General features: G+C 44.7%; 1 protein-coding gene across 1 annotated transcript; it reads right to left on the minus strand.

Annotated features, from left to right (window-relative positions):
* Positions 1-562: 562 nt before the first annotated feature.
* On the minus strand, positions 563-952 carry LOC135107279 (circumsporozoite protein-like). Its single transcript, XM_064016948.1, has one exon. The coding sequence runs from the start codon at positions 950-952 to the stop codon at positions 563-565; it is 390 nt and encodes a 129-aa protein (XP_063873018.1).
* Positions 953-12792: the final 11840 nt, after the last annotated feature.

Here is a 12792-nt window from a genome sequence, read left to right on the forward strand (position 1 = left end):
TAGGGTGCTTTTGTAGCGGGACACAAGTCACCGCTCCTAGCACTCCGTTTTCTGTTATATTATCACCCTTCCGTTTTCACTCTCTCTACTGCACAGGCTTTTGTCTTTCATCTCTTCTTTCATCACTTTATACATATCTCTTACTTGTACACATTCTGTGCACGCTCTTTGACACATGTGTTACACATCTTCTCAATACATCATATTACTCCTTTCTTCACACAGACAGACATACACACACACATACACTCTCTTTTTCCATAATTTTGTATATATCATTAATTTTATTATGTTAAGTAATTTTTATATATATTGTTCATGTTTTTGCTGAATAAACAGAGAATACCCAGGCTAAGTTTCCTTTGCCAGAGCTACACTGTTATGACACTGGAAACTGTTACCCTTCAAGGACTAAACACTGCTATGACTAAGAGTCATAGTTGGGAGCCTACACTTCTCGCTTGAGCAACTTCCGGGCGGCCAAGTAGCACCTCACCTTCGCTACAATTGGTGACCCCGTTGTTTTTTTTTTCCGGAGTGAGCAGCCAAGTCCACCCTGCTGCTATCCTCCAACCACCTGGCGAAGGCGACGCGGTCGGCTACGGGCGAATCTTCCGGCAGCTGCCCCTTCGCCGGTGTCGCCGCCTCCAGCAGCAGACCCCGGCCCCCGCCCCGACCGCCGCCTCGACGCTGCCCGGCCGCCACCCCGCCGGCCGCCGCCCCCAGCCGCCCGTATGCCGCCCCCCGCCGCCCGGCCGCCCTCACGGCGCTCCCCCCCCGCGGCACTCTCCAGCTGGCCCTCGCCACTGGCCAGCAGTCTCTCCCAGTCGCGGACGCTCCTCCACGTAACTTCTGCCGGCCCCTCCAGTTTCCTGCTGTTACCTGGAGCCCTCCCACTGGCCTCGTCCCGCCTCCATCTACAGCTCTTCATTGGGGATTGCCTACGGTCCATCGCCCAGGATTAACACTGTCATCCGTGGATTACTTACAGTGCGGTGCCAAGGATAACGTACAGTTCGTTCAGTGGTGAGTGCAGTGCCAAGGATAACGTACAGTTCGTTCAGTGGTGAGTGAAGTGACATTGCCCCAATTCGGCATCTCTCACCGCTGTGGCACCCGGTCACACCGGCGCCTCACGCCTTCACTCCTCACCGCTGTGGCTCCCGGACTTTCCGGCGCCTGTAGTGTACTTTACACAGTCACGTGGTGGTCCACTCAGCACAATGCCTGATGACGTCGACTCCGTAGCCTCCATCTCAGCAGAAGACAGTACCAAGCTCGTCTCACAGCTTATACTTGAAGTGAGAGATCTTCGGAGAGAGGTCAGAGAACGCTCATGCTCACGTTCGCGTTCTTCCTCCAGACACCACTTCCGGCGCCGCCAGCGTTCAAAGAATAAGACGCCGGAGACTTCTAGTTTCTACTACTACCATGAAGAGTTCGGGAAAGACGCAAGAAATTGTAAGGCTCCCTGTACCTTCGCCAAGTCTTTAAACCCCAACAGCGAGCACTAGCGGCGCATAGTGTTCGCGACACCTCGTCTGCGCTACTGAAGTTGTATGACCCTCTCTCCCGGACCAAGTTCCTCATCGACTCTGGTGCAGACGTCAGTATCCTCCCTGCCCCTGGTGTACACCGGACGTTGCCTCCCCTCCTTCACCTTCACGCCGCCAATGGTACGGAGATTCCTGTGTACAAGCGACGCACCTTGCAACTTCACCTGAACCTCCGCCGTACCTTCGAGTGGACGTTCTACGTAGCAGCTGTCACGCAACCAATTCTAGGTGCTGACTTCCTCCGACACTTCGGTCTCCTAGTGGACATCAAGGGTCGGAAGCTGCTCGATCCTCTCACCTCAGTCACAACAAAGGGACAGGTCACTCATGGTGATAGCACACAGATCTCCCTCGTCAAGGCAGACCACCAGTTCTCCTCCCTGCTGAAGTCCTTCCCTACGCTGACGCAGCCGTACTCAGCCAGCAAGCCGGTCACACACCACGTCTCGCACCACATCGAGACCAAGGGACCTCCTACCCACGCCAAGGCCCGCCGCCTAGCTCCAGAACGCGCCAGACAAGCCAAGGCAGAGTTCGAGTCCCTCATTCAGCAAGGCATCATACGGCCCAGCTCCAGCAACTGGTCTTCCGCTCTCCACATCGTGCCTAAGAAAAATGGCGAACTACGACTATGTGGAGACTACCGCGCTCTCAACTCGCGCACCGTCGAGGACAGGTACCCAGTGCCTAACATCCAGGAGTTCTCTTCTCAGCTCTCCGGATGCACCTACTTCTCGAGGATCGACCTTGTGAAAGCTTTTCACCACATCCCCGTCCATCCAGCGGACATTCCGAAGACTACTCTCATCACACCCTTCGGATTGTTCGAGTACGTCAAGATGCCCTTTGGTTTGAGGAATGCCGCTCAAACCTTCCAACGCTTCATTGACGAAGTCCTACGAGGTCTCCCCTTCTGCTTCGCATACATCGACGACCTCCTCATCGCCAGTCCTGACGCAGAGACGCACCAACAGCACCTCCAGCAAGTACTCACCGGTTTGCAAGACTACGGGGTGCAAGTCAACGTCGACAAGTCTGTGTTTGGGGTCCCCTCCATCACCTTCCTTGGCCACACTGTCTCCTTGGAAGGCATCACTCCACTGCAAGAAAAGTGCGAGTCCATCCAGAACTTCCCCAAGCCTACAACACAGCGCCAACTCAAGCAATTCCTGGGGATGCTGAACTACTACAACCGCTTCATCCCCAGCTGCTCACTACTTCTTCAGCCCCTCTACGCGATGATCAAGCCTTGCAAGAGAGGACAGTCCATCTCCTTAGTCTGGACTCCAGCCACTGAGGAAGCTTTCACAGCAGCAAAACAAGCTCTCAGCTCCGTCTCACCTCTCAGCTTCCCAGCCCCAGATGGCATCATCTCTTTCGCCACAGACGCTTCTGACATCGGCATCGGAGCAATTCTACAGCAGTATGTCGCCGGAGGTTGGAAACCGCTCTCTCGCTCGTCCTCCTTGGCATTCGGACATCACTAAAGGAAGACCTACACCACTCCTCCGCCGAGCTCGTTTATGGTACCAAGCTCAGGTTACCTGGCGAACTCCTAACTCCTGCACCTCGCTCTACTCCTTGCAGCGTTCAGGACTTTGCTGCCAACCTCTCTGACTTCATGCAGCGTCTGCAGCCTGTCCAGCCTCGCACGTCTCCCTCCAAGACATTTGTCAGCCAGGATCTGGACACTTGTACGCACGTGTTCGTCAGGGTTGACGCTGTGAAGAAGCCCCTGCAGCAGCCCTACCAAGGCCCCTTCAAAGTCCTGAGCAGGAGGAGAAAGACGGTCACTGTGGACAAGGATGGTAAGGCTGACACCATCTCCATCGACCGAGTCAAGCCTGCCTACCTCCTTCACAGTGACCCGGCCGTCATCAACACTATCGGTCAGAACGTCGCCACCAACACCACTCGGCACCAGAAGACGGTTACGTTCCTCCTCCCTCGTCACTAGGGGGGGGAATACTGTAGCGGGACACAAGTCACCGCTCCTAGCACTCCGTTTTCTGTTATATTATCACCCTTCCGTTTTCACTCTCTCTACTGCACAGGCTTTTGTCTTTCATCTCTTCTTTCATCACTTTATACATATCTCTTACTTGTACACATTCTGTGCACGCTCTTTGACACATGTGTTACACATCTTCTCAATACATCATATTACTCCTTTCTTCACACAGACATACACACACACATACACTCTCTTTTTCCATAATTTTGTATATATCATTTATTATGTTAAGTAATTTATATATATATATATATATATATATATATATATATATATATATATATATATATATATATATATAAGCAAACTTATGCCGGCTGCATAGAGGCAACAATCTCGTTTTTGCATCCAGTCAACACCACCTCTTTTTGGCTGTATCGAGGCAGCAAGCTCTTTGTAGTTGTTTTCTGGCAACAAACTTGATCTGGCTGCAACGAGCCAACCCCCTGGTTGTGCCTGTTAGAGCGAACCTCTTCGTTGTGGCTTCATCGAGGCAACAATCTCGTTGTTTCCGCATCGAGGAGGCAATCTCGTTGTGGCTGCATTGAACCAACAAACACAATGTGACTGCATCGAGGCAAACTTTTCGTTATGGTTGCATTGAGGTAACAATATCGATGTTGCTGCATCGAGGCAGCAAGCTTGTTGTGGCTGTACCGAGGCTTCAATCTCGTTATGGCTGCATCTAACGACCTCTTTGTGGCTGCATCGATGCAACATTATCGTTGTGGCTGCATCGAGGCAACAACCTCGTTGTGGCAGTATCAATGCAACAATCTCGTTGTGTTTGCATTGAGGAAGCAATCTCGTTCTCTCTGCATCGAGGCATTAATCTCATCGTGGCTGCATGGAAATAACCTTCTTTTTGTGGCTGTATCTAGGCAACAATCTCGTTGCCAACCCCTTCCTTGTGGCAACAAATTCGTTCTAGCCTTATTGAGCCACCCCACTTGTTATGGCTGCATCGTGGCAATAATCTTTTTTGTGTCTGCATCAACCCTATCAACCCTATTGTTGTGGCTTCAAGGAGGCAACAATCTTGTTTGGCTGCATCGAACCAACAATCTCGTTGTGGCTACATAAAACCAACCCCCTCGTTGTGGTTGCATCGTAGCAGCAAATTCATTTGCCTGCATCGAGGCAACTATCTCGTTGTGGCTGCATCAAACCATTTCGTTGTGGAGTCAACAATCTCGTTGTGGCTCTACCGAGGCAGCAAGCTCATCGTGGCTGCATCGACGCAACATTCTCGTTGTGGCTGCATTGAGACAACAATCTCGTTGTGGCTGCATTGAGACAACAATCTCGTTGTTGTTGCATCGAGCCAACCTCCTCCTTGTGGTTGCGTCGATGAAACAATCTCGTTTTGGCTGCATCGAACCAACCCTTTCGTTGTTGTTGTATAGAGGCAACAATCTCGTTCTGGCTGCATCGAGGCAGCAAGCTCGTTGTGGCTGCATCGAAGAAACAATCTCCTTGTGATTTCATGAAATTAACCTCTTCGTTGTGGATATATCGAGGGAACACCCTTTTTTGTGGCTGCATCGAAGTAACACTTTTGTTCACGGTGCATCGAGGCAATAACTTCGTTGTGGCTGCATCGAGGCAAAAAATCTCATTGTGGCTGTATCGTACCAACCCCTTCATTGTTCCTGCATCGAGACAACGAGCTGGTTGTTCTTGCATCGAGGCAGGAAGCTCGTTGTGGCTGCATCGAGGCAACAATCTCTTTGTGGCTGCAATGAGCCAACCCTCTCGTTGTGGTTGCATCGTGGGAAAAATCTCCTTGTGGCTGCGTCGAGACAACCCATTCATTGTAGCTGCATCGAGATAACAATCTCAATGCAATCTCGATCACTGTAGAAAAACAAATTTTGCTACATTGAAAACACACATGTTTGTTAATGTTCTCCTGCTCTAGAAAAAGGTGTGTTTTTTTACGCTTTTGAATGTTTTAGTACGTAAGAAGCTCAAAAACAACCTAGAAATATAATTTTGATGAAGTTGTGTTTTCCTGTACAGGGTTTTTTTTTCAAGGTTTCGGTACGTAAAAACTGAAAAAAAATAAAATACTCGAAACAACGTTTTGGTATTGTATTTTTTTTTCTTTGCTTGCAGTGTTTTATTACCTGATAATACCAAAAACACCCATATTGCACGTTTTTTTTTTTTTTTTTTATCCTTATTAGGTGCTATCCATGCATTTTTGTCATTTTTGTTCCTAACATGGTAGTAATTACTCATAATAGATGCTTTTGGTAATGTCGTTCTGTTTCTCCATATTGAGTGCTATTCATGTATTTTACCGTTTTTATACCTAAGTTGAACAATACTCATTATACATGTTTTTGTTAATATCATTTCGTTTCCCATACTGGATACCTGCCATGTATTTTTTTTGCCGTTTTGGTAGCTAACGAGCTCAGTAACAATAAAAAATTTCGTTAATGTTAATTGGTTTCCCATGTAGAGTGCTTTACATGGTACTCGTATTTAGCTTTTTGGCGCCAAATACACTCATAAACACCCAAATGACACCTTCCTGGTAACATCGTTTTGTTACACTATCTCGGGTTCTTTACGTGTTTTTTTTTTTTAATGCTTGAGAAGATCAAGAACACTCAAAACACACTGTAAAGTTATTCTGTTAGGTCCAGAAAGGTGTTTAGTATTGGTTTTAACGTTTTTGTAAGTAAGATACTCAAAAGCCACGATTTACATTTTTTTTTCTTTTCTAATACAGAATTTTACATGCTTTTTAGCTTTTGGTATGTAAGAAGAAGAAAAGCACTCAATAGACATATTTTTGGTAGTTTGTTTTCTTTTAACATAAAAGATGATTTCCATGCACTTTAGAGTTTCGGTACTCTTAGACTACACGTTATTTATCATTGTTCTTTTTTTTCTTTTTCTTCTTCCAGGGTGCATTTTCTCGTTTTGGTCACTAATATTGTGGTAATCACTCAAAATACATGTTTTTGGTAATGTTGTTATAATTCTTCATATAGAATGCTATTCATGTGTTTTGGCGTTTTAGTACCAAACAAACAAAAAAATCTCATAATATACGTTCCTGTTAATAACGTCACTTTCGTTGTGGTTGCATCGAGGCAACAATCTTTTTGTGGATTTATCGAGACAGCAAGCTTATTGTGGATGCAATGAGGGAACATTCGCGTTGTGGTTGCAACCGCACTCTTTTTCGCTGCATCAAGGCATCAAGCTCGTTGTGGCTGCTTTGAGGCAACAATTTCATTTTGGCTATTTTGAGCCAACCCCCTTCTTATGGCTGCATCGAGCCAACCCTTTTGTTGGTACCAAACAAACAAAAGAAATCTCATAATATACGTTTCTGTTAATAACGTCACTTTGGTTGTGGTTGCATTGAGGCAACAATCTTTTTGTGGATTTATTGAGACAGCAAGCTTATTGTGGATGCATTGAGGGAACATTCGCGTTGTGGTTGCAACCGCACTCTTTTTCGCTGTATCAAGGCATCAAGCTCGTTGTGGCTGCTTTGAGGCAACAATTTCATTTCGGCTATTTTGAGCCAACCCCCTCCTTATGGCTGCATCGAGCCAACCCTTTTGTTGTGACCGCATCGATGCAACAATCTCGTTGTGATTGCATCAATGCAGCAATGCATTGCATCAATGCAATCGAATTAAGAATCTTGGTGTGACTGCCTAGAGGCAAATGTCTCATTTAGGCTGCATCGATGCAAAATCTCGTTGTAGCTGCATCGGGGAAGTAGGCTTGTTGTGCTTGCATCGAGGCAACATTCTAGCTGTGGCTGCAACGAGGCAACAATCTCCTCATGGCTGCATCGAGCCAACCACTTTGTTGTGGCTGCATCGGGGCAATAATCTCGTAGTAGCTACATAAAGGCAACAACCTCGTTGTGGTTGCCTCGAAGGAACTGTCTTGTTTTGGCTGCATCGAACCAACCCCTTCGATGTGGCTGCATCGAAACAACAATCTTGTTACTGCATCGAGGCAAGAACCTCGTTGTGTCTACATCGAGGCAGCAAGCTCATTATGTCTGCATCTTGTTGTGGCCGCATCGTGGCAACAATCTCGTTGTGGCTGAACCAACCAACACATTCGTTGTGTCTGTATCGAGGCAACAACCTCGTTATGGCTGCATCGAGGCAACAAAAACATTGTGTCTGTGTGTCAACATCGGGCAAACCCCTTCGTTTTTTTTTTTTTTTGCATCAAGGCAACATTCTCGTTCTGGATGCATCAAGCAAACTCATTCGCAAATTCATCGAGGTAACAATCTCTTTGTGGCTGCATCGAGACAGCAAACTCGTTGTAACTGCATCGAGGCAAGAATCTCGTTGTGTCTACATCGAGGCAGCAAGCTTATTGTGTCTTCATCGAGGCAACAACCTCGTTGTGTCTGAATTGAGCCAATCCCATATTTGTGGTTGTAGGCAAGCTTGTTGTGGCTGCAAAGACTTAACCCCCTCCTTGTGGCTGCGTGAAGGCAAAAAATTCGTTGTGGTTGCTTCAAAACAGCAAGCTTATTGTGTTTGCATCGAGGCGACAACCTCATTGTGGCTGCATGGAGCCAACCCCCTCTTTAATGATGTATATGACGGAACAATCATGTTGTGGCTGGCTCGAGTAAATCTCTTCGTTGTGGCTGCATCGAGGCAACAATCTCGTTGTGGCTGCATTTGACAAACACCCTCGTTGTGGCTGCATCGAGGCAAAAATCTCGTTTTGTCTGCATCGAGGCAACAACCTCGTTATGGGTGCATCGAGCCAACCCTCTCTTTGTGGCTGCATCGCGGAAACAATCGTTATGGCTGCATCAAAACACCAATATCGTTATAACTGCATTGAATTAAGAATGTGGCTGCATCGAGACATTAATCCATTTAAGCCGAAAAAAAATGGAAGTAAGAATTTGATGTTGCGGCTTTGATATATGCATAATGTAAACCTAAACAGCAGACATATGATGAAAAATACTCCATATGTACAATGGCTCTCATTTTATTGACGGAAATGTGTTGTTGCGTAAACGCAACGAGCAGCGTTTCGACCGCAATACATGTTGCGTAAATGCAACTATCGGCACACAAGGAGAACCATCAGAAAAAAAGAAACATACATAAATACATATATATGAGCATGATGGGAAGCAAATTTGCTCTTCTTCATATGAAAAACTAAAGGAGCCGACTAGGATAAGATTTTTAGCATGGAAGAATTTAAAAAATGCCATATGAAATTCACTTTTGATACATAATTAGAATTTCCTGACTAAAAAAGGAAACCTTGAATTTCTTGATTATAAATGAAAGAAAACCAAAAAATACAGTTCTCGAAGTGGGGAAATGTGGTGCATGTGATAATAAAAAAGAAAAATCTTGATAAAGAAATAGTACAATCTACCTTACATACATTTTCACAGGATTCTCCTGGCCTACATGGTATGGTACTGCACTGAACACTTTTGATGCAGGTATACTTTACATTTCTGGCATATAAATACAGTCTGATTGTTACACAACCTGCAACGACAGCGTTTTGGGGGATCCGATTTTACGATGTGATGCCCTACATTATCATAGCGCATTTGTGGAGATACACCTGCAACACTGAGAACTGATCGTGATCTTCCTAGATTACTTGGCTTTTTGCCGTGATTCTGTAGCCATTCAGTAGCAGCAGCACGTATCTTCTGAGAAGCAACATAGCGTTCAGCCTTCACTACTGGTGATACTTCATACTCAGATGATGCAATGGTAACAATGCCATTATCTTGCCAGCGTGCTGCAATTATCCCTGATTCAGCATCACAAAAACGTTCTTCAGATCCCCTAGGTAATTTCATAAACTTAGCAGGATTTGTAAATGGGCATTTTTCGATTCGGTTTTTTCTTAGTGTGCCAGTAGCATCATGAGCCATGCTCTTGATTTTTTTTCTACAATTTTGAGGGATGTAAAGAAGTTATCAAAGTAAAGGGATAACTTCTTTGTTGGATAATATTTTTCTATCACATCCAAAATATCAAGTACAACTTTTCCACCAAGTCCATAAGATGCATTAGCCTTATCCTTAGCACCATCTTTGCCTTGGTAAACAGATATATCAAAAACATAAGCATTTGGATCAGCTGCAACCCATGCTTTATAACCCCATCCCACAGGCTTTCCTCTGATGAACTGTTTTGTGGGATACCGACCAAAATAAGGTATCATATATTTCTTGGCCCAAATACTTCCCCGTACTTGAGGAAGTTGTCATTCAGGATTTCCATGAGGGGAGAAACTTTGCCATACTTGTCATTTTTGGGAAGCTTGAAAATACTTCATGATCTCATCAAAGCGATCCCGGCGCATGGAGTCAGCAATAAGCTCATTGTACACATCTGGTTGTCTCTGCCAATACAGTCTGCGACGTGGAACGCAACAGTAGCCTGACACTAACAAAATTCTTATGAAGGTTTTCATTTCATCACTTGTTAACGTAAATGAATGTTTACCGTTCTGTACAGCATAGTTTACAGTGATCAATAGCTAATACATCCAAGAAAAGCTCAAGGGTCTCACTAAGCTTACGTGGAATATCAGCAATTGTTGGTTTATATGGGTAACATGGAACATTTGTCTTTTCTGGGAGATCCTGTGCTTTCTTTTTCTGGGATGCTTGTCTTTCAACATTTTCATCTGCATCATCTTGCGACTCTGAGGAATCTAACACTGCAAAAGCAGTTAGTTGTGTACCGGGAAGATTAGGGATATCCACGCTTTCTTCTTCGCCAGAATCTTCATCCGTCACAGCACCATCATTTGCAGGCATGATGTAAACGTCATATGTTTCAGTTTGTTTTACCATTCCACTGGATTCATCTTCATCACCAACTTCACTCTCGTCAGACATAGTAGGTCTCTCTAGCTCGTCTAAGATGTCGTTCAAATTCATTTTTCTGAAAAAAAGGAAAATTATATATCGTAAAATGTTTGTAGACGATATGTATGCTTTCAACAAACAGGTTAGGCTACACAGATATATTCATTCACTGCAATTTTATGCGCAAAAAAAAAAAAAAAAAAAAAAAAAAATTATATATATATATATATATATATATATATATATATATATATATATATATATATATATATATATATATATATATATATATATATATATATATATATATATATATATATATATATATATATATATATATATATATATATATATATATATATATATGCGTTACAAAATAACTACTTCAATGAAGAGGCCTGTGCCGATGGTTGCGTTAGCGCAACTTTTTCTTTATAAAGTTTTTACACAACTGCTATCAGCATACTATCAAATAAAATATGGCTCAAAAGGGTTCTGTCATGAAAAGTAACACAGAAGATTCTTATGAAAAAGATATGAACAAATACTCGATGATAATTTTCCTTACTCACCTCTTTTTTTTTTTATGAAGACGTTGTATTTCAGAAAGTGGAGCTCCTTTCACTTGCTTTTCCCCTCAAATGATGAGACGTGTGACATCATATGAACCTTCCACTAGAAGTTCTAGGTGTCTACTGGCATCGGAAGCAGCTACAGGATACAGCATGCCGTCCTCTCGGTGTAGCTCGACATTATTTTGTAGCTTGTTTCACGTTGTGTTGACGCAACAAGCGGCGTAAATGGGCTAATCTCATTATGATTGCATCGAGGCAACAATTTCGTTCAAGCTTCATCGAGGCAAGAAGCTCGTTTTGTTTGCATCAAGGCAACAATATCTTTGTGCCTATATCGAACCAACCCCTTCGTTGTGGCTGCATGGAAGCGAAAATTTTGTTGTGGCTTCATCGAGTCAGCAAGCTCGTTGTGGCTGCATCAAGGCAACAATATTGTCGTGGATGCATTTAGCCAAACACTTCGTTGTGGCTGCATCGAAGCAACAATCTCGTTGTGGCTGCATCCAGCCAACCCCGTGTTGTGGCTGTATCGAGGCAGCTACCTCGTTGAGGCTCTCGTGTCTGTACTGACCCACCATATTCGATGTGGCTGCATCGAGGCAACAGTCTCGTTCTGGCTGCTTTCAGGCAACAATCTCGTTGTTGCTGTATCGATGCAACAGTATTGTTGCAATAGTCTAATTGAGACAATAGTCTAATTGTGGCTGCATCGAGGCAACAATCTCGTTGTGACTGCACCGAAGACAGGCAATGTGGATCGGGGCAACAATCTCCTTGTGGCTGTATTGAGGCAATAATATCTTGTGAATGCGTCGAGGCAGCAACCACGTTCTAGCTTCATCGATCCAACCCCCTATTTGTATCTGCATCGAAGCCGCAAGCTAGTTGTGGTAAACATCGTTATTGCTGCATCGAACCAATCCTCTCCTTGTAACTGCATCGAGCCAACAATCTAGTTGTTACTACATCGAGGCTACAGTCTCCCTGTGGCTGCATCGAGGTAACAATCTCGTTATGGTTGCATCAAGGCAAAAATCTCGTTGTGGCTGTAACAAGCTAACCCTTTCCTTATTGCTGTACGGAGGTAACAATTTCATTGTTGCTACATCAATCACACCTCCGTGTTGTGGCTGCATCAAGGAAACAATGTCGTTGTGTCTTCATCGGGGCCTGTATCGAGCCAAGCCCGTCGTTGTGGCTGCATCGGGGAACAACCTTGCTGCAGCTGCATCGTAGCACCAGTCTCGTTATAATTGCATCGAATAAAAAATCTCGTTGTGGCTGCATCGAAGCAAAAATATCATTTGGCTGAAAGGAGGGATCAATCTCTTTGTGGCTGTATCGTTGAAACAGGCTCGTTATGCTTGCTTTGAGGCAACAATTACGTTGTGGCTGCATCGAGGCAACAATACCTTTGTGGCTTCATCGAGGCAGGAAGCTTGTTGTGGTTGTATCAAGGCAACAATCTCGTTTTCGCTTCATCGACCCAACCACTTTTTTTATGGCTGCATCAGTGCAACAACCTCGTTATGGCTGCATAGAGGCAACAATCTCGTTGTGGCTGCATCGAAGGAACAGTCTCGTTGTGGCTGCATCGAGGCAATAATCTCGTTATGGCTGCATCGATACAACAATGTCGTTTTGGCTGCATCGAGACAAGAATCTCGTTTCATCGAAGAAACAGTCTCGTTGTGGATCCATCGGGGCAATAATCTCGTTTTCGTAGCATTGAGGCAACAATGTCGTTGTGGCTGCATCAAAGCAAAAACCTCATTC

This window comes from Scylla paramamosain, chromosome 2 (assembly GCF_035594125.1).
Source record: "Scylla paramamosain isolate STU-SP2022 chromosome 2, ASM3559412v1, whole genome shotgun sequence".
Lineage (NCBI taxonomy): Eukaryota > Metazoa > Arthropoda > Malacostraca > Decapoda > Portunidae > Scylla > Scylla paramamosain.